Here is a 26,310-nt window from a genome sequence, read left to right as displayed (position 1 = left end):
CGGAATGCACATGGACGTCCATATTTTTTGCAGATCACAAAATATATACGGTCGTGTGCATAAGGCCTTAGACTGATGTAATGCTATACTTTTCTTTTGGTATAGTTCCGCCTTGAAGACTGATTGCAAAAAAATGCAGACGTTCATGATTTCAGACACCGCCACCTTGTGGACAAGGAAGTAAACAGCTCACAGGTAGGCAAGCTCATGCAGTACAAAGCACATGCAGATGCTGAACACACGGGAGCCTGTTTAGTTGATTAGGACATGTCTAAATGCAGACGCAGACAATTTGCAACATTTATGACGGCAGCACGCTGCAGACTATTCTGGTTTGGTGCTATCCTGTCTATAAAGGGCTATAAAGGTACAATGTATTGGATACATTTACAACACCATATATTATGGGTAGGGCTATAGCAAACTGTGCTGAGCATTTCTATACTGCTAGAAAAGCATCAGTCTATAGCAGGGATCAGCAACCTTCGGCACTCCAGCTGCTGTGAAACTACAACTCCCAGCATGCAAACAAGCTCAGCAGTTCTTATAACTCCTTTAAAAGTGAAAGGAGCATTCTGGGAATTGTAGTTTCAGAACACCTGGAGTGCCGGAGGTTGCTGATCCCTGGTCTATAGACTGGTCCTAAACTGTGAACCATGAGCGCCACTATTTTAATCAGCAGTACTGTTCACCTGGAGATTTTTTTTAAATGGAAGTGTCCATCATACGGACCGCCGTGTCACAGCTCATGTCTAGTATTAAGCGAATCGAGCTTCAGATCATAGATCCAAAGTTGATTTATTCCAGACCTGTCTCCCTACAGCATTAAAATGTATTGCCTCCGTGGGGGCAAAATTAGTTTCACACGAAGGTGTTTAGTTCTACATCTTTAAAAACATTTGAAATTCTGAACCTGAAGTTGGCTTTGGTACCGGCTGTTACTTCGGTACCAAACCCGATTTGGATTGCTAATTTAAAATGTTTTTAAAAGGTGTAGAACTGAATACCAAATTCATTCACCGAAGTCTTGCGCAACTTTGTATGAAACGAATTTTGCCTCTGGGGAAGCCATAGATTTTAATGCTGTAGGGAGACAAGTCTCTATAGAACATTAAAACGAAGCGTTAGAACTAATCGAATTTGGATCTACCTGACCTGAAGTTCGATTCACTCCACACTACTCATGTCATTAACCCCCTTAGGGTCTATTCACACGTCCGTGTGTGTTTTGCTGATCCGCAAAACTCGGACACCGGCAATGTGCGTTCTGCATTTTGCGGACCGCACATCGCCGGCACTTAATAGAAAATGCAATTGCGGACAAGAATGGGACACGTTCTATTTTTTTTCGGGAACGGAATTGCGGACCCGGAAGTGGGGGTCCGCATTTCCGGATCCGGGCAGCACATCGTGTGGGCCCCATAGAAATGAATGGGTCCGCAATTCCGTTCCGCAAAATGCGGAACAGAATTGTGGACGTGTGAATGGACCCTTAACAAAATAAAAACCTTAGGATTTGAAGCAATAATACGATTACGGCTCGGCAGAACCTACTTTAACAGCATTTGGCTCATCCTCTTCTTCCTCACATTCCTCTTCACCTTCCATTTCCTAAAATCAGAGCAGACATGAAAACCAACGTCCTGAATGCAGCACAAAATGTTCAGTGACTAGTGATAATGCCGTTCTGGAAATCATACCCCGAGGAGGTCTTATCTATATTATACAATCACTATATCAAATTAGACATGTCCATTTAAAAGGGGTCTCCGTGTCTTCTCCACTGATGACCTATCCTCAGGATAGGACGTCAATATCTAAAATCGGTGGGGGTCTGACTCCTGGCATGCCTACCGGTCAACTGTTTGAAGAGGCCGTGGCACTATGGTGAGCGCCGCGGCCTCTTCCTAGGCCAGTAACGTCTTGGTCACAGGGCCTAGGCACAGCTTAGTCCCCCTCACCGATCATATTTTGATGACATTCTGAGAAGGTTATAAATACAGAAGACCCATAAAACCCCTTTAAAAGGTAATTTTATATTATATTCATATGCAACTAACGTTTCCTTAGAACTGCATTTAACAGACAGAAGCCAAAAGAATGTTCTTTTGGACACCATTGGGCCTGTATATAATTTCAGCTGTATAAAACAGTGCATGTATATGCTGTGCTACTCTAATACCACACGGTCTACTTTTTTATTTTTTGTTTACATGGAGCCTATAGGCAATGTATGACACTGGCTATACATTGTTTAGACGGAACTGTGGAGGGGCCGATTGTCGGGAAGGAAGCGTTCCTTCCCGACAGTTGGCTGCTCACTCAGTGAAGGAGACTGCTGCGTCTACATGCTGCGATCTCCTTCACAGTGTGAGGAATCGCTCTATATCCCAAGTCCCCATACAGAATCATTCTTTCTGAGCAGCCAATCGTTGTTTAGAACGCACGATCTGCTGCCCGGAAACGATGACTGGCGGTGCCTGCACGAACGACAGGATCACCCGATGAATTAGCGTTTTGTGCGTTCATTTGGTGATCTGCGGCAAATTTAGACGGCCAGATTATTGGAAAAGGGGCTTTGCAGGAACAGTCGTTCCCAATAATCTGGACAATTGCTGGGTCATCTAAATCCACCTTTAGGCATCTGTTGACAAGTCAGGAAATCCTTTTGGCGCCGATATACACTGGAAGCTCGGTGTGAATGCATCCAAAGGAATTTTCTAAACAGAGGGGGCAGGGGGGGGGAATTATATTTGCCTCCTCCCCCACTACCAGACAGCATGAAGCCACTACATAGAGCAACTCTCATTCAAGATGACCTTACATGGCATTCATTGATTTCAAGGAATGCCATTTAATAAGTGAAGGAACAGTGCACTTATTAATAATGCATGTGGGGGTGAAACACAACTAATCTCTAGCGTTAACACAGTTTTGCCAGGAGTGTTCCATAAAGCAAAGTGGAAGTGCGAAAACAGGGTAGCCCCATTCAAAACCATGAAAAATGTTAAATTGAAAAAAAGAGGCAAACCTACCTCCTCTTCTCCTTCCTCCCCTTCTTCAAACTACAAAGAAAAAAAAAAAAGAAAGTGAATAACCATCTTCACAAAAGCAATCTACAGCAGGGTTGCACATATAATCCTGGGCAATCAATTAAATATTATTCCTTTCCGGGGAACAGGATGCTAACAATTATCCCACAGGCTGCTATATCTATTCATCTGCAAGAGAATTAGGCCCCACTATGAAGAAGTAGCCGATATTGCTGGGAGAAGCCGCGGCCACTATATATAGGCAGCTGAATTCAGAAAAGTGCAATTTCTGAAAAAACATCCCCATTTATTTATTTAATGCACTTATATAGCGCTACTATATTCCGTAGCGCTTTACAGACATTAGCAACTAACTGTCCCCAATTGGGCTCACAATCTGAGGTCCTTATCAGTAGGTCTTTAGAGTGTGGGAGGAAACCAGAGAACCCGGAGGAAACCCACGCAAACAAGGGGAGAACATACAAACTCCATGCAGATGTTGTCCTTGGTCGGATTCAAACCTAGGACCCCAGCGCTGCAAGGCACCAGTGCTAACCACTGAGCCACCGTGCCCTTTAAAAGAGAACCTGACCTCTACTATGTTGCCCACACTGAAGGCAGCATAGTGTAGTGACGAACCTACAGATTTTAGCAGTTTGTCACTGCTGAGCTGGCAGTCAGTACTTTTCCGCACGGGTGCAATGCGTGACGTGAACGCATAGCACCCGCACTGAATCCTGACCCATTTATTTCAATGGGTCTGTGTATGAGCGGTTTTTTTCACGCATCAGTTCTGCGCTGCGTGAAAAACGCAGCATGTTCTATATTCAGCGTTTTTCACGCAGCCCTGGCCGCATAGAAGGGAACTGGGCTTCAGTGAAAAACTCTTTGCATCCGCAAACAAGTGCGGATGCAACGAGTTTTTCACTGATGGTTGCTAAGAGATAATGTTTGTAAACCTTCAGTTTTTTTTATCACGCGAGTGAAAAAACGCATTGCGCCCGCTTGTGTGAAAAAGGCCTTAGGCCTCTTTGACACGGCGTCCCGGATTTGCTCTGGATGGGTCGCGCGTGTATCGCAGGAAACCTGCGTAAGTAGGCACGCAATTGAATTCAGTTTTGACTGAGATTGCATTCCGATGTTCAGTTTTTTTCCACGCGAGTGCAATGCGTTTTGCACGCGCGTGAAAAAAATCTGAATGTGGTACCCGAACCTGGACTTCTTCACTGAAGTTCGGTTTTGGGTTAGGTGTTCTATTCATTTTATTATTTTCCCTTATAACATGATTATAAAGGAAAATAATAGCATTCTTAAAACAGAATGTTTACTAAAATGATCGCGCAGCCGGCATAGTCTTCTTGCTTCTTCTTTCTGGACCAGCAAAAGGACCTTTGATGATGTAATCGCGCTCACCACATGGTGAGCGCGGTTACGTCAAAGGTCCTTTTGCAGGTCCTGAAAGAAGATTATGCCGGCTGTGCGAACAAGAGGATGAGGAGAGTTCATTTTTTTTTTAACCCCGCAACCCACATTTTAGTAAGCATTCTGTATTAAGAATGCTATTATTTTCCCTTATAACCATGTTATAAGGGAAAAATAATACAGTAAATTAACTTATCAATTTACTATCATCTCCTAGCAACCATGCGTGAAAATCGCACCGCATCTGCACTTGCGGATGCTTGCGATATTCACAGACCCATTCATTTCTATGGGGCCTGCATTGTGTGAAAAACGCAGAATATAGAACGTGCTGCGTTTTTCACACAACACACGAGTGATGCGTGAAAATCACCGCTCATCTAAACAGCCCCATTGAAGTCAATGGGTCCGGATTCAGTGTGGGTGCAATGTGTTCACCTCACGCATTGCACCCGCACGGACTGCTCGCCCGTGCGAAAGGGGCCTTAGAGTACTGACATGCCAAACCCTGCAGGTCTTGCCAGTGCTGTAAGGGATACAAGTCCAATGAGACTCGCTGGCCCTGCCCTCTCATGCGCTATGATTGGCAGGTTTCTTTCCCATGCACAACAGGGAAGAAACATACCAGTCTTCATCAGGAGGTGAGGCAGGGCAAGGAGCATCATCAGACTAGTCTCCTTTGCAGTGCTGGAACTCTGAAAGTACTGACTGCCATCACAGAGCAACAGTCTGCTGTAATCAGCGGGTCTGTCACTATACTATGTTGCGTTCAGCATAGTACAGTTGGCAGGTTTCCTATAATAAATGCTTCAAACTAGTAGCAAATGGAGCATTGGCCACAACAACTTACACTGTCCTCGTCTTCAATAGCTTCTCCGGTGAAATACAGAACAGCTCGTGGAACTATTCTTTCCCGGAAAAAGTGGCCGAGCTCAAAGTCAGCAGCTAAAGAATTCTCCATCTCTTCATCCTGTAAACAAAAAGCAAAGATTATCAAATGATGTTGTCAATGAGATGCACTTTCACATTTACTTACTGGTCCCCTGCAGAAAAGCAGAACGGTTGAACCTGTATGATGAGTATATTACAAACAATTTATTCTTTTTACATCCACTTGTATCACACAACATGCACATATCTGACTTACCATGTCTTCTCCGTCTCCCGATACTGGGGTGAAAATGGAAGAAAAAAAAACTGATCACCACATGTAAATATTTGAGTAAAGAATCTATGACGTGTGTAATTTACATACTGATGTCCCCACATATAGACGCATGTTACTATCAATGATGTGTCTCTGGCTACTTGACCATACGCAGACCTTCAGAAATGAATAGTCCACTGATCAAGCTTATTATGTGAGCCAAGAACAGAAGTGGATTGAATCACAGGCAACAGAAGTTGAGGATTCACCTTTGATGGGACTGAAGAAGTTGAAGAAGGACTCATTGGGAACCTGTTTGGTTATAGTCCTTACGGTGCCGCGTCCCTTGTGTTTCTGTTTCTTTTTTATGGTTTTAATTGTGACATTCTTTCCTTTTTTCCAGTCGATCGTGCACCTGTTTTCAGAAAAGAGAGTTGTATGAAAATATTTTCCTCCTATAGTAGTGCAATCACCAGCTGCGACTCAGCTCCATTCACTTTCAAACTGATTTGTCAGGTTTCCGGTAATACTACATATGAAGGCATCATAGGACAGAGGGGGAAACACTGAGCTTGGTGATATACGCTTTTTATTCACTATTTGTATGTTAAAAAAAGGTTTAATTACTGACAGAATTCAAAGAGAAACCCTGCGAGTCCTGCTGTCCCTACTTACACCGAACAAAAATATAAAACGCAACACTTTTGGTTTTGCTCCCATTTTGCATGAGATGGCCTCAAAGATCTGAAACATTTTCTACATACACAAAAGACCCATTACTCTCAAATATTGTTCACAAATCTGTCAGTGAGCACTTCTCCTTTGTCAAGATAATCCATCCCACCTCACAGGTGTGGCATATCAAGTTGCTGATTAGACAGGGAGGGGGAATCAGAAAACCAGTCAGCATCTGGTGTGGCCACCATTTGCCTCACGCAGTGCAACCCATCTCCGTCGCATAGAGTTGATCAGGTTGTTGATTGTGGCCTGTGGAATGTTGGTCCACTCCTCTTCAATAGCTGTGCGAAGTTGCAGAATATTGGCAGGAACTGGAACCCGGTGTCGTATACGCCGATCCAGAGCATCCCAAACATGCTCAATGGGTGACATGTCCGGTGAGTATGCTGGCCATGCAAGAGCTGGGATGTTTTCAGCTTCCAGGAATTGTGTACAGATCCCTGCAATCTGCCTTTCCAACGTGCCAGACGACATCGAATGTGAGCATTTGCCCACTCAAGTCGGTTACGACTATGAACTGCAGTCAGGTCCAGACCCCGATGAGGACGACGAGCATGCAGATGAGCTTCCCTGAGACTGTTTCTGACAGGATGTGCAGAAATTCTTTGGTTATGCAAACCGATTGTTGCTGCAGCTGTCCGGGTGGCTGGTCTCAGACGATCATGGAGGTGAACATGCTGGATGTGGAGGTCCCTGGCTGGTGTGGTTACACGTGGTCTGCGGTTGTGAGGCCGGTTGGATGTACTGACAAATTCTCTGAAACGCCTTTGGAGACGGCTTATGGTAGAGAAATGAACATTCATTGCACGGGCAACAGCTCTGGTAGACATTCCTGCAGTCAGCATGCCAATTGCACGCTCCCTCAAACGTTGCGAGATCTGTGGCAGTGTGCCGTGTGATCAAACTGCACATTTCAGAGTGACCTTTTATTGTGGGCAGTCTAAGGCACACCTGTGCAATATTCATGCTGTCTAATTAGCACCTTGATATGCCACACCTGTGATGTGGAATGGATTATCTCAGCAAAGGAGAAGTGCTCACTAACACAGATTTAGACAGATTTGTGAACAATATTTGAGAGTAATGGGTAGAAAATGTTTCAGATCTTTGAGTTCAGCTCATGCAAAATGGGAGCAAAACCAAAAGTGTTGCGTTTATATTTTTTGTTCAGTGTACAGAGAAACCCTGCATGTCCTGCTGTCCCTACCTACAAACAGAAAAAGCCTGCGAGTCCTGCTGTCCCTACCTACAAACAGAAAAAGCCTGCGAGTCCTGCTATTCCTACTCACACAGAGAAACCCTGCATGTCCTGCTATCCCTACTCACACAGAGAAAGCCTGCGAGTCCTGCTATTCCTACTCACACAGAGAGCCTGCGAGTCCTGCTATCCCTACTCACACAGAGAAAGCCTGCGAGTCCTGCTATTCCTACTTACACAGAGAAAGCCTGCGAGTCCTGCTATTCCTACTCACACAGAGAGCCTGCGAGTCCTGCTATCCCTACTCACACAGAGAAAGCCTGCGAGTCCTGCTATTCCTACTTACACAGAGAAAGCCTGCGAGTCCTGCTATTCCTACTCACACAGAGAGCCTGCGAGTCCTGCTATTCCTACTTACACAGAGAAAGCCTGCGAGTCCTGCTATTCCTACTTACACAGAGAAAGCCTGCGAGTCCTGCTGTCCCTACCTACAAACAGAAAAAGCCTGCGAGTCCTGCTATTCCTACTCACACAGAGAAACCCTGCATGTCCTGCTATCCCTACTCACACAGAGAAAGCCTGCGAGTCCTGCTATTCCTACTCACACAGAGAGCCTGCGAGTCCTGCTATCCCTACTCACACAGAGAAAGCCTGCGAGTCCTGCTATTCCTACTTACACAGAGAAAGCCTGCGAGTCCTGCTATTCCTACTCACACAGAGAGCCTGCGAGTCCTGCTATCCCTACTCACACAGAGAAAGCCTGCGAGTCCTGCTATTCCTACTTACACAGAGAAAGCCTGCGAGTCCTGCTATTCCTACTCACACAGAGAGCCTGCGAGTCCTGCTATTCCTACTTACACAGAGAAAGCCTGCGAGTCCTGCTATTCCTACTTACACAGAGAAAGCCTGCGAGTCCTGCTTCCTTGCCTACAGAGTAAAAAACGTTTCCTGTACGAGTTTGTATACAGAAAGAGCTGTCAGACAAACTCTACGGGTGGGCAGGGACAAGCAGGACTCACAGGTTCTTATTATCAGGGATGAGCATTTGTGCCTGTGTAGAAGGTTCCGGCAATCACCCTATGAATGAGCAATTGTGTCGCTTCCCAGGCACCAAAATGCTGGAACAATGATTTTCTAAAGGGACAAGCCATTGATACAGCAATCACTTGTCCCCAAACAGCGGAGGCGATTGCTGCATCTAAATGTACACCTCATCTCCGCTGATGATCTGATAGATATCGGGAGTTCCGGATAATCCTCCAGATCATCTATAAATGTATAAGAACCCTTAGACAAAGCACAGTTGCTTCAAATCATCTTACCCCTCACAATCGACAATTTCGGGGCCTTCAAATGAAAAGGGATCAGCAGAGTCCGGCTCCGACTTCATCTTGTAGATTTTCGTCAGAATAGTGTTCGTGAAATGCTCATTAGGTTCGAAGTGGAACTCTAATGTGAAAGCCTGTAAAATAATGAAGGATAATCAGGATGATTAGTAATAAACCTTGTGGAAATGTACCCAACCACACACAATCTGGACATGTGAAACATGCAATCTAATACACCGCAGCCACTGAAAGGGAAGAATTTGTTTGGGCTGCTCAGCCATGACGGTATATTGTACGCAGGATGACATCATTACTACCATCATACAGCAGTGTAGTGATAAACCCCCCCCCCCCCCCCAACCAGTCCTGCTCACGGTCATTTTAAATAATTCCTGGAGAAGCCCTTTAAGTACTAGAAATAAACAGAGAAAACCCTGACAATCCCAAACTACTCACCATTGGCTGCCCTGGTTCAGAGAATTTCACTTTTACATCCTGCAAGTGCTTTAATATTGGCTCGTCATACTCCTGTAAAAAGAATAAACTTGTAAATAACTACAGTGAATGGAAATGTAAAAGTTAAGAGGAATTAAATGTGTTACTGCATGAAACATTTTCATACCAGAAGTCCAGAATGACTGTCAATAGTGACTTTAAAGTAATTTGCTTCCATGTTTCCCCCTTGGTGCTGCTGGGGTGGGCTCTGGACATAATCTCCTTCTCTTACAAACTACTTCTATTGGCTGGCATGGAGCTAATAGAGAGGATCAGTATGCTGGGTGTGAGGAGAGTGAGCATGCCTGTCCATCAGCACTCAGGGGATGGACGTGCACATTGATTAACATTGTAACACCAAATGGCACCATACTACAAGTCAACATAACTCCACTGGATAGTCTATAACAGCATGTAAATTACAAATATGCTTCATTTTTGTGAGCTATACAATGAATATATTCAATGGTGGCTTAGCCCATTGACCCCTTGATGCAAAATTTGGGGCCGTGGAACAGACATATGGATGCATACAGCACACGGTGTGCTGTCCACATCTTTTGTGGCCCCATTGAAGTGAACGGATCCACATCTGATCCGCAAAAACTACAGACCAAAACCACAGTTGTGTGCAGGAGCCCTTACTGTGTAGAGAAAGTTAATACAAGGCACTTACTAATGTATAGCGATTGCCCATATTGCCTCCATTGCTGGCTGGATTAGTTTTTCCATCACATTATACACTGCTTCTTTCCAGGGTTCTGACCACGCTGTAATCCAGCAGTGGTGGCCGTGCTTGCACACTATGGAAAAAGGTGCTGGGCCTTATGGCGGCCGGGACCGCGGGAGCACACGGTTACACATGTGCAGCAGCTCCAATCCCTGGTATCTGCGCGATGGTTGTAACCCCTGAAAACGAGCTGTGTATAACGCCATGGAAAAATGAATGAAGCCAGCAAAGGAGGCAATATGGACAATCATAATACATTAGTAAGGGCCTTGTATTAACTTTCTCTACATGAAAAATGCCATTTGCTAAAGTGAGACAACCCCTTCAAGGGGTTAAATGGATTTTACTATCACACGGACTAGATAAATCACAAGCAGAGCCCTTGTAGCACTCAGTGGATATTTTTCTGGAGTAGGGTTCCCACCCCTTTTAACAATTAATACAAGAACTCCAGTTAGACCGTATTGGATGCAACTTGTTTATTTTGTGTTCCGAGTTGGTTGCTGCGGCGAGGTAACGTTTCGGCAACTCTGTGCCTTCATCAGACTGCAGCAAAAAAAAATATATAGTGTCTATATCATTAAATATGACAGCGGATATTCAATGTACACTTGAATATAGGAAAATTACATAAGTAAAATACATAAATAAATGAAAAGTTAAGGTATAAGAAAATAAAAGGCATAAGAAAATAATAAATTGGATTTCCGTTAGAGTTCAAAGTTGAAGAACCTGTTGCGGCAAGGACACAGTCAACCAGTGTCATCCTCTTTCGTCAAAAACAGCTGTACTGGTGAGTTTAAGGAAATCGCCCGAAAAACCATTATAGCACCTATCTGTAGTGATATATTTCTATCTACATTGCACTCAGTTTACTGTAAGCATGATCATGTTGGACCAGAGTCCCAAGAGGCAGCTTGCCTATACTTATATTATTAGGTATATTCCTATCCATAATGCACTCAATTGATTACAAGTTAATTACAGCTAATTGCAGGTATAGTAATACTGGCCCAGTGTCCCAGGAACAACTTACCTAATGCCGCTTGGGCAAGTTGTTCCTGGGACACAGGTTCTTCAACTTTGAACTCTAGCGGAAATCGAATTTATTATTTTCTTATACCTTAACTTTTCATTTATTTATGTATTTTACTTATGTAATTTTCCTATATTCAAGTGTACATTGAATATCCGCTGTCATATTTAATGATATAGACACTATTTTTTTTTTGCTGCAGTCTGATGAAGGCACAGAGTCGCCGAAACGTTACCTCGCCGCAGCAACCAACTCTGAACACAAAATAAACAAGTTGCATCCAATACGGTCTAACTGGAGTTTTTGTATTAACGGACTAGATTATGTCATAAAAATCCCAAACAAGCATCACAGGACAATCAATCAGTTTCGCTCATGGAAAAACTTCTAACAACTCAATACTGAATCATGGATTTCGTCAAGCTATAAACTGGAAATGTCTTACCTGTAAAGATATATTAATCATGTCTACATTCCTAAATATTGTGAGCCAGAAGTCTGGGATCCCTTTGGGGTCTTCTGTATTTGGTGCGTCTGATATGGTCATTTTGTTTTTAACATCTTCCTAACAAAAAAAAAAAAATTGAAAAACAGATTTAATACAACTGTTAAAACAGATGACATTTTTATAGCTGCATATTTGATTCTCTGCAATGTTTTGACATGAACATGTAAGAGTCACCACTGAGCAGACATTGAACCAGCAAGGAGCGCTGGGAGATTTCAGCTCTGGAGTCTAAGAAAATGCAGCACTGGGGTAAAATACAGGATGTAACTCAGTATCAGTACAGGATAAGTAATGTATGTACACAGTGACTGCACCGGCAGAACAGTGAGTGCAGCTCTGGGGTATAATACAGGATGTAACTCAGGATCAGTACAGGATAAGTAATGTATGTACACAGTGACTGCACCGGCAGAACAGTGAGTGCAGCTCTGGGGTATAATACAGGATGTAACTCAGGATCAGTACAGGATAAGTAATGTATGTACACAGTGACTGCACCAGCAGAATAGTGAGTGCAGCTCTGGAGTATAACATGATATAACTCAGGATAAGTAATGTGATATATGGCTAATTCCATGGATACAAACTGCAACATTTTGTTCAGGGGGTGAATTAGGGTGCAATCTCTGGTTACTTACTGATAATTTGTCTTTGTCTTCTTCTTCGCCACCACTGTGCCATTCACACTCTGCGTCTGATGGCTCCTCCTGTCCTGAAACAATGATATTCCTCTGCAAAGAAAATCACAGGGAAATCCGCATATTATCATATCGTGCAGGATGTTTTTATCTTAGTTTTTTCTCTTTTCTGTGATTTTTGTTTATTATGTAGTATATGCTTGAGGGAGTGGCACCTTCAAGTGTGAATGTGCTCCTATTTTATCTTGGGAGTAGCATTCCTGTGCACTTTTGCCCTTTCTATCAAACAGACCGCCTTGATTAGGTGGTACATATAGCTGTGCTTGCTCCTCCTCTCATTGTTCGCTGGATGCACATAGAGGTGACTAGGAGCAGCACACCATATGTGCAGCGTCTGCGCTCCTGAACATAGATGCCCAATGGCATAGGTAGGTTTAGCGTAGGACCTGCCGGGGTTAGGTGGGCACAGATGTGTTTTGATCAAAATATATTGGCTAAGAGTCTCAGATTTTATTACATCAGAGTGAGGACTTAATCCATATATAATGCTTGCATTTATTTGGCTAGTGCATTATCATTTTTTCTCTCTGATTTTACTCTGATTGATTGACCAAAAGACTTCTCAACTGGAACAAGGTGCAGTGGAGGGCCCCAGAGCCAGCAGCGCGGAAACAGAGCAGAACAGTGCGAGTCCAGACATAAGGGACGAGATCTGCTGCAAATTCACTATGGATTTCAACACAAATCGATGGGGAGAAATCTGCAGTGAACATCTGTGACAAATCTGCAAATTTGTTGCATCCCCTCACATCCACACGGACTTTCCGCTACATATGGATGTTTGTTTTTAAAGCTCATCCACTTGTATTGTTATTGGCGGTACAGAATCTGTGGCACAAATTCTCAATGTCTGAACTTAGCCTAAGGCTACATGCACACGAATGTATGTGTTTTGCGGTCCGCATAAAAAAAACGGATGACATCAGTATTCAATTTTTTTTTTTGCGGATCCATTGTAACAATCCCTAAAACAGACAAGAATAGCACATGTTTTTTTTGGCGGGGCTACAGAATGGACAAACTGATGTGGACAGCACAAGGTGTGCTTTCCGCATTTTTTGCTGACCAATTGAAATGAATGGGTCAGCATCCTATCTGCAAAAAAAAAACGGAACGGACACAAACAAAATACGATTGTGTGCATGTAGCTTAAGTGTGCTAAAATTATATTTTTTAGTTATACAGAGAAGGGTTGTTGAGATACCAAAATTTTGATTTGATTTCGATACCATAAAAAAGTATTGAGATACTCGATACCACGCCAAAAAAGCCGCGTGCATTCCACATTTATAAAAATGGTGAATCACGCAGTTTTTAGTTATTTTTTTCTTTTCTGGCGTTCTCCGCATAGGAGATTTTTTAAATATTTTAATAGTTTGGACTTTTTGGACGTGGTGATATGTAATATGTTTATTTATTATTTATATATTTTAGATGTAAAATTGGGAAAGGGGGTGATTTATACTTAATTTGGTGTGTCTTTTAAACTTTTTTTTTTTTTTACACTTTCTATTTAATAACAGCTGCCTTAGGTGTTAGAACCTGGGATATTTTCATCCCTTGTCCTATTAACCCTAAAAGAGCTCTATTAGGCTGAATAGGACTTCACACTCTCCCTGCTGCCCTGTGCATAGTGCACACAGCAGAAGGGAGATTACCATGGCAGCAAGGGCTACCGATCGGAGCCCCAGGATTACACTGCTGGGGCTCCGATCAGAAGCTGCCACTGCCACCAATGAGGAGGGGACCCTGCGGCCACTGCCACCAATTATTTTAATACTGGGGGGTTGAGAGGGGGGAGCACTGCGCCACCAATGATAATCAACCTTTAATACAAGTACCGGCAGCAGAATCACATAGCTGGGTGCCGCGATCAGCGGCAGTTAACCCCTTAGGTGCCGCACCTGAGGGGTTAACTGCCGCTGATCGCGGCTATGTGATTCAGCTGCCAGCACCTGTATTTGTATTAAACGAGGGAACCTGTAACCTAAAAACGCCTCCCAAACCACCAGCATTACCTTAAAGTAGCCAGCAGTACGTTTCTAAAGATCCTTTTCTTCCTCCAGCAGAGAAAGGGGGCGTGGTTATCTTGACTAAGCGAGGAGGCCGCTGCCCCCTTGACTTCAAACTCTGCTGTTACATAGCGCATGCAGGGGATTAAAGTTTATTTTTCAAGATTTTGGTGCATCTGGCCAGTGGAAGAAAAGGATCTTTAAAAAAAACATACTGCTGGTAATGCTTGTGGTTTGGGAGGTGTTTTTTTAGGCGACAGGTTCACTTTAACTTTCATTAGTGGCGCATTGCGCCCGCCCCTCCCTCTTATTGGCAGCAGCGGCACAGGGGGGAGGGAGAGAGTGACTCCTTCTCCCCTGTGCTGCTGAGGGAACATGAGCGCGCTGACAGCAGCGCGCTCATGTTCTGTGATACTAGGCTACGCAGTAGCGCATCTCTAGTATCAATAAAGGTCAAATCCCGGTATCTTATTGATACCGGGACTAAAGTATCTATTGGGTATTGATATTTCGATACCCGCAACAACCCTAATACAGAGCAGAGCCAGCTTGCTCCTGTTGGGGGCATAAAATACACAAACCCCAAAAGTAGCCATCAAGGCAAAATAACGCACAGGTGCTCTATTCGGAACAGCATGTTAAATCTGGTTACCGCATCATTTTACATGTAAATAACATGAAGTCAGCCTGAACAGCAGGGCGTCAGACATATGGTATAGGATGACATGCACTCTGCATACCTTCTCAAAGTGGGGCTGGTACAGGGCTGCATACTTTCTTTCCAGCTCATGCACCTCCTCATAGAATTTCGCTTCTATGTGTGCACATTTCTCCTGAAGTTGCTTTAATGCATTGATTCTTCTCTTCACTGCTTTTGGTAAACTGTTTAGGGGAAAGATAAAACCCATTGAGTTCAGTATTTTACATCAATCGTCCCCCTTTCCAAATACTCCAAGGTTTTCTGGGCGACTGTGTGAAAGGCAAAACAGCTGCCGATTGCGCATCCATGGTACTCGTCTTTCAGCTTTTCCAGTCTCCAAAACCGAAAACCTGCAGATGTGCCGTGGCTGTGACAACTGAATGGCAAACAGAGTTAGGGTTTCATGCACACAATCGTGTTTTTTGTCCGCATCCAATCCACATTTTCTGCAGGTCAGATGGGGACACATTCACCTCCAACAGTGCGCTGTCCACATCCGTATGTCTGATCAACGGCCTCGGAAAAAAAAAAAATAGAACACGTCCTATTACTGTCTGTTTTACCGACAAGGTAAAACAATGCTATAGAGGGAAGGACGTTCCGCAAATGGCCAGTATCCATGTTTTGTGGATCCGCAATTTGTGGACCACAAAAACGGCTACGGCCGTGTGCATGAGCCATTATACAGTGATGTAAATGTATAGTATACCTATGACTATACTGCTATACAACTACACAGTTTTGCCGATCGGAAGTCTTGAAAAGCAGGGGCATAAAAGGTTACAGAGGACATGTCACATGTCTGTTTTAGTAACTACTTGCATTCCCCATGTAATAACAATTCTGGAGCTTCCGTACATATGACTATGTTGTGTCATTCATCTATTATTCCTACTAGACGTTTATGAAAGATTTGCCAGCAGTCTACAATAAAGGTCCATATGGGTGTTACCTGTTGAGGAGTGTGCCCTACATTGGCAGACTGTGCAGGGAAACCCCCCCCCCCTCCCCAACTTGTAACACCCAGTTGAACCTTTATTGCAGACAGCTAGCAATTCATTAATAAATTTCTACAAGGAATAGCAGAGGAATGACAACATAGAGCGATAAGAATAGATGCTCCAGAATTATTACATGGGGAATGCCAATAGTTACTAAAACATGGTAATCAGTCAGTTGTTTTCTGAAGGATCTTGGGTCACATTGTCGGGTGACTTACGTTTCAATATAGCTTGATGGTGTCTGGGAGACGCTGTCAAGTCTTTCCTGAAGAGCAGCGAGAACCTGAGGATTCTGCATTATCTGATCGGTTAGTTTATCTGGTGACACAAAACAGCAGCGATTACTACAGTGCAAAAAGCTCAATTCCGCTCTATTCATTTCTATGGCAGCGCCGGAGATAAGTGAGCAGGCAAGTTGCATGTCGTGCGAGACTCGCATTACTGTAAATGGATTAAGAGTCAGGCACAACGTGCGACAAAAAATCCAGCACATATGGATTTTTTGAGACATGTCACATTGCAGTCGCAGCATGTCATGTGTTGCATTGCAACACCATCTAAATACATTGCAACACATGTCACTGTGTAGCCAAACTCTTAAGCAGTCTATGGTATTTTTTACCGCTGCAACTCACCCTTCTTATCACTTGCATGCTTATTCCCTTCCATGGGCGCTCCAGCAGTTGTCAGCTTTGCTGCAGAAGAAACAGAAAAAGTTCAATCAGAGTTTATCACACTAATAGAGCATTGTTCCACCTCCCGGGTCAGGCCTTCGACAAGAAGAATAACAGACAAACCTCCAATAATCCCTCAGAGCTAAAGGAAGGTGACGTCTGTTTGCCAGGTTGGCACACCCAACCACTGCACCCGGGCACACTATATTCTATAGGTCCCTTCAATAAATGGTTGCAACACAAAGACATAGGGACTTTGGCTCTGGGAGCCCCAGAGATCATTACAATGAATGGTTCCTCTGTGCGTTCAAGACTATGGCCAGAAAGAGTGGGGGTTTCATTATCAAGACATCTACGGACAGAAGGAGCATGGGTCTTGTGAGAATGCTAGAGGGCACTTTGCTCAAGTGCTTTGTGGCGTCACTGTGCCGTTTTTCTGGCGGGTTGGTGGGGCCCAGTGCTAGGTATGGCATAGTCAGGCAGCAGGGGTGCTGTTTGGCTGCTGGGTCCCGCTGCCTGCCAATTGGCGCCACAGCGTGGATGGCCGCCCCAATTTTAGAGTAGGACCCACTCGTAGAGGCAACCTTGGCGTGGCGAGTGGGCTTACAGATGCCTTGAGCTGCCAGGTGCACATGGAACAGGTCAGCCAGTGTCATAGGTGCAAATCTGCTGACAGACGCCCTATAAGACTGCACTGGGTATCAGAAGTGTTCATTTAAACAAAAGGTTATAAAACAAAGCCCATCCCAAAAAGCACAGCGCCCTGAATCCAACCACAGCGCATAAAAGATGTGCTTGGAATACTGAAATGAAGCAGATCAGACCTGTATGGAGCAATGTACACAGCCTGTGGATAGACACAGACCTGTCCAACCTGTTTAGGATCTCGTGTCCTGTGGCCATGACCTGCGCTGCAGATCCCACATGGAGGCACAACTTCTTGACTGATTCAGTGCACGACATTTGCAAATAGCGAGTATATGGACACTGTTCCGTGCACACAGCTCCTAGGAGACTGGTGCGTCTCCACGGTTACAGATTACAAACAATCCCTGTGTAGTCAGATCCTGCAGCCAGGTGAGAGGAAGATGGCATTGGGACCCAAAGGGGGGCTAAGACTGTATACAAAGATGATGCCCCCACTTACAGAGTGGAGACTATGAGAATTACTGCAATATGATAACGACACACGAGGCCCCTAATGTGCGACTCACATTTCATCCAGTCCCAAGAAAGGGAGAGATGCTTAAAAAGAACATTTTCCACTCAAACAACGTCCTGGAAAGGCGGACCCTGAATCGTCCTCCTCTGTCACATCTTGAAATATTCTCTCTAGACATTTCTCCGTTATCTCTTGGTTACTCCATTAAAGGGGTTGTCTTATCTCAGACAATGGGGGTATATTGCTATGATATACCCCCATTGTCCCACGGCTGGGACCCGCACCTATCTCCTAAAGAGAGCCCCACAAAGTGGTGGCGGGAGGACCCCCCCCCACCAATAGAAGTGAAAGGGAGCGCACCACGCATGACTGGCCACTGCTCCCATTCACTTCTACGAGCCGGAAGGAAATAGCCAGCGCTCGGCTATTTTCGGAAGCCCCATAGAAATGAATGGAGGGCGGCTGCGCATGCGCAGTGCGCCCTCCACCGCTTTCGGGGCTCAGTTCTCGTTTTAGGTGCGGGTCCCAGAGTTGGGACCTGCACCTATAAGACAATGGGGGCATATCCTAGCGACATGCCCCCATTCTCTGAGATGAGACAACCCCTTTAACCACTGAAGGCTGAATTGCCACCCAGCAGTGCGTACAACCTGAATTGGACCTACATTGGTAAAGTCATGCAGTCGCATCGACTGCTGCCCACTTCTGCCGCTGCTCAGTATGTGTCAGTCTTCACTGTCATCCCACCATTGTACTCCTTGAGTAAGCAATGCTAGGAGGCCACTTACAGATAGGGCTGTGATGCAGCCCAGCAAATCGCTGATACAAACTAAAGATATTTAACTACTTAACTAACTAAATTAAAAAATAAAAACAAGTGCAAAGGCCTGTTAAATTTACCACCCCCTTCCGACCCTCTGCACCTATCCCCCTTTTTGAGAACTCAGCTTAATCTTTGCAGCTGACTCAGCACTTTGAGGGTGTCACCGGGATACAAACCAGACATCAGCAATACAAAGAGTGACACTGCAGAAACATCTAGAATCATCAGGTGGGGCCCCGAGGGAGGCAGCCGGGGGCAAGTACTTGCTGCACAATCCCCTAACTTAGATGCAAAAACACTCATGGCAGAACGACCACATACCGTTAACCTATGACCACCGAGCCAGAAAACGGAGGCGACCAGTTCTCCTCCATTACAGCGAAGGTCCCAGCAACGAGACCACCGCCATTCGGACTTGTAGCCGTTTTTGTCGCATAGTCAAGAACTGCACAAGGTTTTACCACCAATCGCAACTCAGACCTCTATCCGTCCAAGCTACACAGCCGAAAATCGCAGCAATTCATGGAAAGACTGTGTCTGGGTTTTGCCACGTGCCACAAACCTCTACATATAGGGGGCACCCTCATGGCATACCCAGTCATTGCTACAGTTTTACCCATAAACTGGTTGCATTCCAGACGGGTAAATTTTAGGCTACCTTCACACTCACATTTTGGGCAGATCCGTCATGGATCTGCAAAAAACGGATCCGTTACGATAATACAACCGCCTGCATCCGTCATGAACGGATCCGTTTTTATTATCTGTAACATAGCAAAGACGGATCCGTCATGAACTCCCTTGGAATTCAATGGGGGACTGATCCGTTTTCTATTGTGCCAGAGAAAACGGATCCGTCCCCATTGACTTACATTGTGTGCCAGGACGGATGCGTTTGGCTCAGTTTAATCAGGCGGACACCAAAACGCTGCAGGCAGCGCCTCCAGAGCGGAATGGAGACTGAACGGAGGCAAACTGATGCATTCTGAGCGGATCCTTTTCCATTCAGAATGCATTAGGGCGAAACGGATCCGTTTTGAACCGATTCGCAAACGGAAAGCCAAAACGCGAGTGTGAAAGTAGCCTTACCTGCACCGATACATTGCAACGGGAAAAAAAGGGCAGGAGAGAGATGTGTACTGCTGATATGTTACTCCTACAAAAGATGGTCTACACTGGATACAACTGCAACAATCCCAGAGCTGGGAGAAACTCACTGACAGCAAGCAGAGATCTGAAGCTGTAAGGACTTAGAAAGTTGTAGAACTTTTTATTACAGACACAGGAAGCCCCTTTAAACATGGGGGAGGTACTGTAGGGGGCGTCCTAGGCCCCCGCCCCCCTCCAGACCTGACTAGATGAGGGTGTATCTAACAAACAACTCCCTATACGGCTACAGAGAGGCGTTCAGTGCAAACAAAGAAGCAGTGTTACCCCGCAGGAAGCTCCACGTGTCAGGAGTAAAGCTGCCGCCTCTGCTGCGCTCTATGGACGTCCAGCTGTTTGAAGGATACCACTCCAAGCATGTTGGGACATGCTGGGGGTTGTATTTTCACAGCAGCTGCACGACCACCGAGTGCAGAACGAGCTAATGGATCATTCCACCAGGAGAGCTTTTCTTCCACACCCAGGTGCTGCTATAATGGTCGTCACCCAGCTTTCCGGGGAACAGATACGACAACTCACGGGAATTATATAAATAAGATTTCAGAGGCAAAGGCTCCTTTAATTATGTGGCACCACAGATTTACTGCAGTGTGCCAGTTTAGTGTAGTGCCAATCCCTCGTCTGCTGCCTGCACTACCAATCTGATGCCCGTGTGGCACATGGAAGTTTTATTTGTACTCAGGACATTGATATCAGGACATAAATATCATAGAATGACATGTGCCAAGGCCGCGAGTACCCGCTGCGCCAGTCCCGAGCTATTAATAACTTCATACACTTCCTCCTGCAGCATATGTCCCTTAATGATGCACAGCATGTATAGGGTTACAGGGGGTCGATTATGTGGCAGCTGCGCCCGCAAAGGTGGCATCTACAGTGGGACACGAGGGCTCTGGAGTGAACAGAAGGAGCAGAGAACAGAAACCTAGAAGCAGGGAAGGCCCCTTTAAATTAGGATGGTTATGCAGGAGAACAAGTGGGTACACTCCCACTGGGGGTGGGGCACCATGCCACTTGGCAAGGTACGGTATCACATATTCCCTGGTATTTGCTATAATTCACATACATGTTACCTACAATAAAAGACCTTGAAAACATCTCCAAGAGGCGGGCACCATACCTGCTCTTCATTAGCATCAATACCTATACAGCAGCCCCTGTACCAGCTTTTGGCGATCTGCCAGTGAAGCAGAAAGCCCCTATTGGAGGCTTTGGGCACATGTCGGGGTAGTAGGGTGCCCCTGTAGGAGCAGTGGACATGCCAACGCATCAAAAGCCTCCTATAAGGGTGAGCATGTCATAGGCAGAAGGCCCCTGTACCGGCTGTGGGCACATGTCAGGGCAGCAGGGGGCCCCTGTACCCGCTGTGGGCACATGTCAGGGCAGCAGGGGGGGGGTCCTGTACAGGCTGTGGGCACATGTCAGGGCAGCAGGGGGGGGGGGGGGGGGTCCTGTACAGGCTGTGGGCACATGTCAGGGCAGCAGGGGGGGGGGGGTCCTGTACAGGCTGTGGGCACATGTCAGGGCAGCAGGGGGGGGGGGGGGGGTCCTGTACAGGCTGTGGGCACATGTCAGGGCAGCAGGAGGCCCCTGTACAGGCTGTGGGCACATGTCAGGGCAGCAGGAGGCCCCTGTACAGGCTGTGGGCACATGTCAGGGCAGCAGGAGGCTCCTGTACAGGCTGTGGGCACATGTCAGGGCAGCAGGAGGCTCCTGTACAGGCTGTGGGCACATGTCAGGGCAGCAGGAGGCCCTTGTACAGGCTGTTGGCACATGTCAGGGCAGCAGGGGGCCCCTGTACCGGCTGTGGGCACATGTCAGGGCAGCAGGGGTGTCCTGTACAGGCTGTGGGCACATGTCAGGGCAGCAGGAGGCCCCTGTACAGGCTGTGGGCACATGTCAGGGCAGCAGGAGGCCCCTGTACAGGCTGTGGGCACATGTCAGGGCAGCAGGAGCCCCCTGTACAGGCTGTGGGCACATGTCAGGGCAGCAGGAGGCCCCCTGTACAGGCTGTGGGCACATGTCAGGGCAGCAGGAGGCCCCCTGTACAGGCTGTGGGCACATGTCAGGGCAGCAGGAGGCCCCTGTACCGGCTGTGGGCACATGTCAGGGCAGCAGGAGGCCCCCTATACAGGCTGTGGGCACATGTCAGGGCAGCAGGAGGCCCCCTGTACAGGCTGTGGGCACATGTCAGGGCAGCAGGAGGCCCCCTGTACAGGCTGTGGGCACATGTCAGGGCAGCAGGAGGCCCCTGTACAGGCTGTGGGCACATGTCAGGGCAGCAGGAGGCCCCTGTACAGGCTGTGGGCACATGTCAGGGCAGCAGGAGGCCCCTGTACAGGCTGTGGGCACATGTCAGGGCAGCAGGAGGCCCCTGTACAAGCTGTGGGCACATGTCAGGGCAGCAGGAGGCCCCTGTACAGGCTGTGGGCACATGTCAGGGCAGCAGGAGGCCCCTGTACAGGCTGTGGGCACATGTCAGGGCAGCAGGAGGCCCCTGTACAGGCTGTGGGCACATGTCAGGGCAGCAGGAGGCCCTTGTACCAGCTGCCGGTGACATACCAGGAAGCCCAGCCCATGGCATTGCCCAGCAGAGCAGTCCGGCAGACAGCAGCGAGGACCCGAGGGACAGGCTCTGGAGATCAGCGTGCTGCCGGCTCCGGCCTATACATGACGCTGTCACCTTTCCTCACACACATCACCCGCGAACGCCCGATATCCCGGCGCCGCGCCGTCCACCCGGATTCCTCCGCACACATCCCCCGCCGGTGAGCAGCGCCCTAAGCCCGACTCACACCCGCTTACCAGCCGCCTCAGATCGCCGCACTCCTGCCTCTCAGCCACTGCCAGGCACGTCTCAACCAAGGCGTCGCCAATTGGCTAGGCCAGGAATGACGCAACCACGCAGCCGTACACTGATTGGTGGAGGCGATGTCACTCTGTAGAGTCACGTGATCACCAGCCTGACGGACGCCGTCCTTACTCAAGCCCCGGGGTGATTTAAAGAAAAAGTGTATTCGGCGGCAGAAATCACCCGAGTATGAGATGGGTCACCCCCCTCCCCTCCGTATCCTGTCCGTGTGAGGTCAGTGGACCCAATTCATTTAGCCCCTTAAAAAAATCAGTTAAAAGTGTCTGCCCACCTTGATGCCAGTTTTCATGCCCAGAACCTGAACTCCACTGTATCTGATGCACGGCCTCACCCTCTGTATGTTGGCAGTGCCAGATCACTGGCCCAAATTCACTCCATTCTTTAAATCAAACTTTTTTTTGGTGCACATTTTGGGCCCGTGGTTTATATTTTAACGCCACTTTCAAATGATTTACTTTACAATTACTTGTATATAACCTTAACCAGGAATGTGGCCGGTCACCAAATATAAATATGGCCCCCAACTTGTAAAGAGCAATAAATTGAATAATGCTGCATATATACACCATCTACTATACTGTATATATACTATATATGCCGTCTTCTATAATATACTGCATATATCTGTGCTATCTACTACACCATATACACTGCCCACTATACTTTAATATAATATATATACAGTGGATATAAAAAGTCTACACGCCCCTGTTAAAATGTCAGGTTTCTGTGATGTAAAAAAAATGAGACAAAGATAAATAATTTCAGAACTTTTTCCACCTTTATTGTGACCTATAAACTGTACAACTCAATGGAAAAACAAACTGAAATCTTTTAGGTGAAGGGAAGAAAACAAAAAAAAACTAAAATAATGTGGTTGCATAAGTGCGCACACCCTCTTATAACTGGGGATGTCGCTGTGTTCAGAATTAAGCAATCACATTCACAATCCTGTTAGATCGGAGTCAGCATACCCCGGCCATCATGTAAAGTGCCTCTGATTAACCCCAAATAAAGCTAGCCACTGAGGAAGAGGGAGGACCCTCGAAACGCGTCTGGCTGGTTCCTGCGAGTATTTACCCACCCTATTCTGTAAAAAGTTGGAAGAATACCGTTGAGTCTGCAGCTATAATCCAGTGAAAATTTAGCTGGACTAATTGATCGCGAGACTACGCGAGCCCACGAGAATTGGAGAGATCACTTCCTGATCGCTGAGACGCACGGAAGTACCCTCGTGGAACGCAGAGATCACTTCCTGATTGCTGAGACGCACGGAAGCACTCTCGTGGAACGCTGAGACCGACGAGAGGAAAACTTTTATACATTTGGATCCTATACCAAGGACCCCAGCGTTTAGGAGAGAGACACCTTTAAAGGTTCAGCCTGAACTAGAGGCAAGGTAAGAGGGTTTGAAGAACTAGGGGGACGCCCCAGTTCTAACACCCGACTATTCTTTACCTAAGCCTTACTGCCTAAACGCATAGAGGAACTGCCATTGAACTGAAACAATATATACCTCAACTGAGGAATTGCTACTAGGTCTATGCACGACCCTATTTATCACTATATTTACCTATAATATATCACCAGCATACTATTTTTGTATTATCTACTTTGCACAGGATTTTGATTTTATTTTTCACAGATTTTTTGTTCACCAAAGGATGCATGTATGTTCCTTATCTTACACAGGATGTTGATTTGATTATATGAATTGATTATATACACTCATAGACCCAAAGCTTGATATTTGTTCACCCGGCAGGATATTGAAGTAGGATACTTAATGTCTTATTATCCCCAGTGTATTATATGTTAATTTTATGTATATTTTATTGTAAATTTTATCTCAATATATAAAGCTACTACTTATTAGACTAACCAGCTGGTGAGTGCCTGCTTTTAATTTCAAATAATTGCAACTCTCTATACCGGATGCATAGGTGATACATCCAAAAAGCAGAGCACCCTTACCGCATTGACAGATACGGGTGAGCCACAATATATACTTGTTACATTCACAATCCTGTTAGATCGGAGTCAGCATACCCCGGCCATCATGTAAAGTGCCTCTGATTAACCCCAAATAAAGCTCAGCTGCTCTAGTTGGTCTTTCCTGAAATGTTCTTAGTCGCCTCCCACAGCAGAAGCCATGGTCCACAGAGAGCTTCCAAAGCATCAGAGGGATCTCATTGTTAGAAGGTATCAGTCAGGAGAAGGGGACAAGAGAATCTCCAAGGCATTAGATCTACCATGGAACACAGTGGAGACCGTCATCATCAATTGGAGAACATATGGCACAACAGTGACATCACCAAGAACTGGACGTCCCTCCAAAACTGATGAAAAGACGAGAAGAAAACTGGTCTGGGAGGCGACCAAGAGGCCGACAGCGACATTAAAAGACCTGCAGGAATATCTGGTAAGTCCTGGCTGTGTGGTCCATGTGACAACAATCTTCTGTATTCTTCATATGTCTGGGCTATGGGGTAGAGGGGCAAGACGGAAGCCTTTTCTTACCAAGAAAAACATCCAAGCCAGGATACATTTTACAAAAACACATCTGAAGTCTCCCAAAAGCATGTGGGAAAAGGTCTTATGGTCTGATGAAACCAAGGTGGAACTTTTTGGCCATAATAACAAAATATATGTTTGGCGCAAAAACAACACTGCCCATCACCAGAAGAACCCCATCCCCACAGTGAAGCCTGGTGGTGGCAGCATCATGCCAAGGGGCTGTTCTTCTTCAGCTGGAACTGGGGCCTTAGTTAATAGAGGGAATTCTGAACAGTTCCAAATACCAGTCAATATTGGCCCAAAACCTTCCGGCTTCTGCTAGAAAGCTGAACATGAAGAGGAACTTCATCTTTCAGCATGACAACGACCCAAAGCATCCATCCAAATCAACCAAGGAATGGCTTCACCAGAAGAAGATTACAGTTTTGGAATGGCCCAGCCGGAGCCCAGACCTGAATCTGATTGACAATCTGTGGGGTGATCTGAAGAGGGCTGTGCCCAGGAGATGCCCTCGCAATCTGACAGATTTGGAGTGTTTTTGCAAAGAAGAGTGGGCGAAACCTGCCGAGTCAAAATGTGCCATGCTGATGGACTCCTACCCAAAAAGACTGAGTGCTGTAATAAAATCAAAAGGTGCTTCAACAAAGTAGTAGTTTAAGGGTGTGCACACTTATGCAACCATATTATTTTATTTTTATATTTTTTCTTCCCTCCACCTAAAAGATTTCAGATAGTTTTCCCATTGAGTGGATGGTACAGTTTATAGGTCACATTAAAGGTGGAAAAAGTTCTGAAATGATTTATCTTTGTCTAATTTTTTTACATCACAGAAACCTGACATTTTCACAGGGGTGTGTAGACTTTTTATATCCACTGTCTATTGTACTGGAATATACTACATATCTGTCTACTGTAACATACTGTATATATGTGCCGTCTATACCATATACACTGTTTGTTATACTGTAATACTATATATATATACACACACACATATACAGTCGTGGCCAAAAGTTTTGAGAATGACACAAATATTAGTTTTCACAAAGT

General features: G+C 45.8%; 1 protein-coding gene across 4 annotated transcripts in view; it reads right to left on the bottom strand.

The window, feature by feature from the left end:
* Window positions 1-22,750, bottom strand: part of NAP1L4 (nucleosome assembly protein 1 like 4) — a 29,566-nt gene extending 6,816 nt beyond the window's left edge. For 2 of the 4 annotated variants that reach the window (XM_040410656.1, XM_040410655.1), the window contains exons 1-13: window positions 22,555-22,645; window positions 16,681-16,740; window positions 16,264-16,363; window positions 15,085-15,226; window positions 12,273-12,365; window positions 11,572-11,691; window positions 9,322-9,393; window positions 8,860-8,999; window positions 5,871-6,016; window positions 5,602-5,624; window positions 5,305-5,424; window positions 3,036-3,065; window positions 1,555-1,611 (exon numbers count right to left, since the gene is read on the bottom strand). In XM_040410656.1, coding sequence (XP_040266590.1) covers window positions 1,555-1,611; window positions 3,036-3,065; window positions 5,305-5,424; window positions 5,602-5,624; window positions 5,871-6,016; window positions 8,860-8,999; window positions 9,322-9,393; window positions 11,572-11,691; window positions 12,273-12,365; window positions 15,085-15,226; window positions 16,264-16,363; window positions 16,681-16,740; window positions 22,555-22,630 — 1,179 coding nt within the window. In that variant the 5' untranslated portion in view covers window positions 22,631-22,645. Of the gene's footprint in view, window positions 1-1,554; window positions 1,612-3,035; window positions 3,066-5,304; window positions 5,425-5,601; window positions 5,625-5,870; window positions 6,017-8,859; window positions 9,000-9,321; window positions 9,394-11,571; window positions 11,692-12,272; window positions 12,366-15,084; window positions 15,227-16,263; window positions 16,364-16,680; window positions 16,741-22,433; window positions 22,444-22,554; window positions 22,646-22,676 lie in introns of those variants that run through there. The other 2 variants (XM_040410657.1, XM_040410658.1) reach the window with 2 other exon arrangements.
* Between the last annotated feature and the right edge of the window lie 3,560 nt (window positions 22,751-26,310).

Source organism: Bufo bufo, chromosome 10, assembly GCF_905171765.1.
Source record: "Bufo bufo chromosome 10, aBufBuf1.1, whole genome shotgun sequence".
NCBI lineage: Eukaryota > Metazoa > Chordata > Amphibia > Anura > Bufonidae > Bufo > Bufo bufo.
Note: the sequence above shows the minus strand (reverse complement) of the source record. Positions and strands in the feature narration are given on the sequence as shown.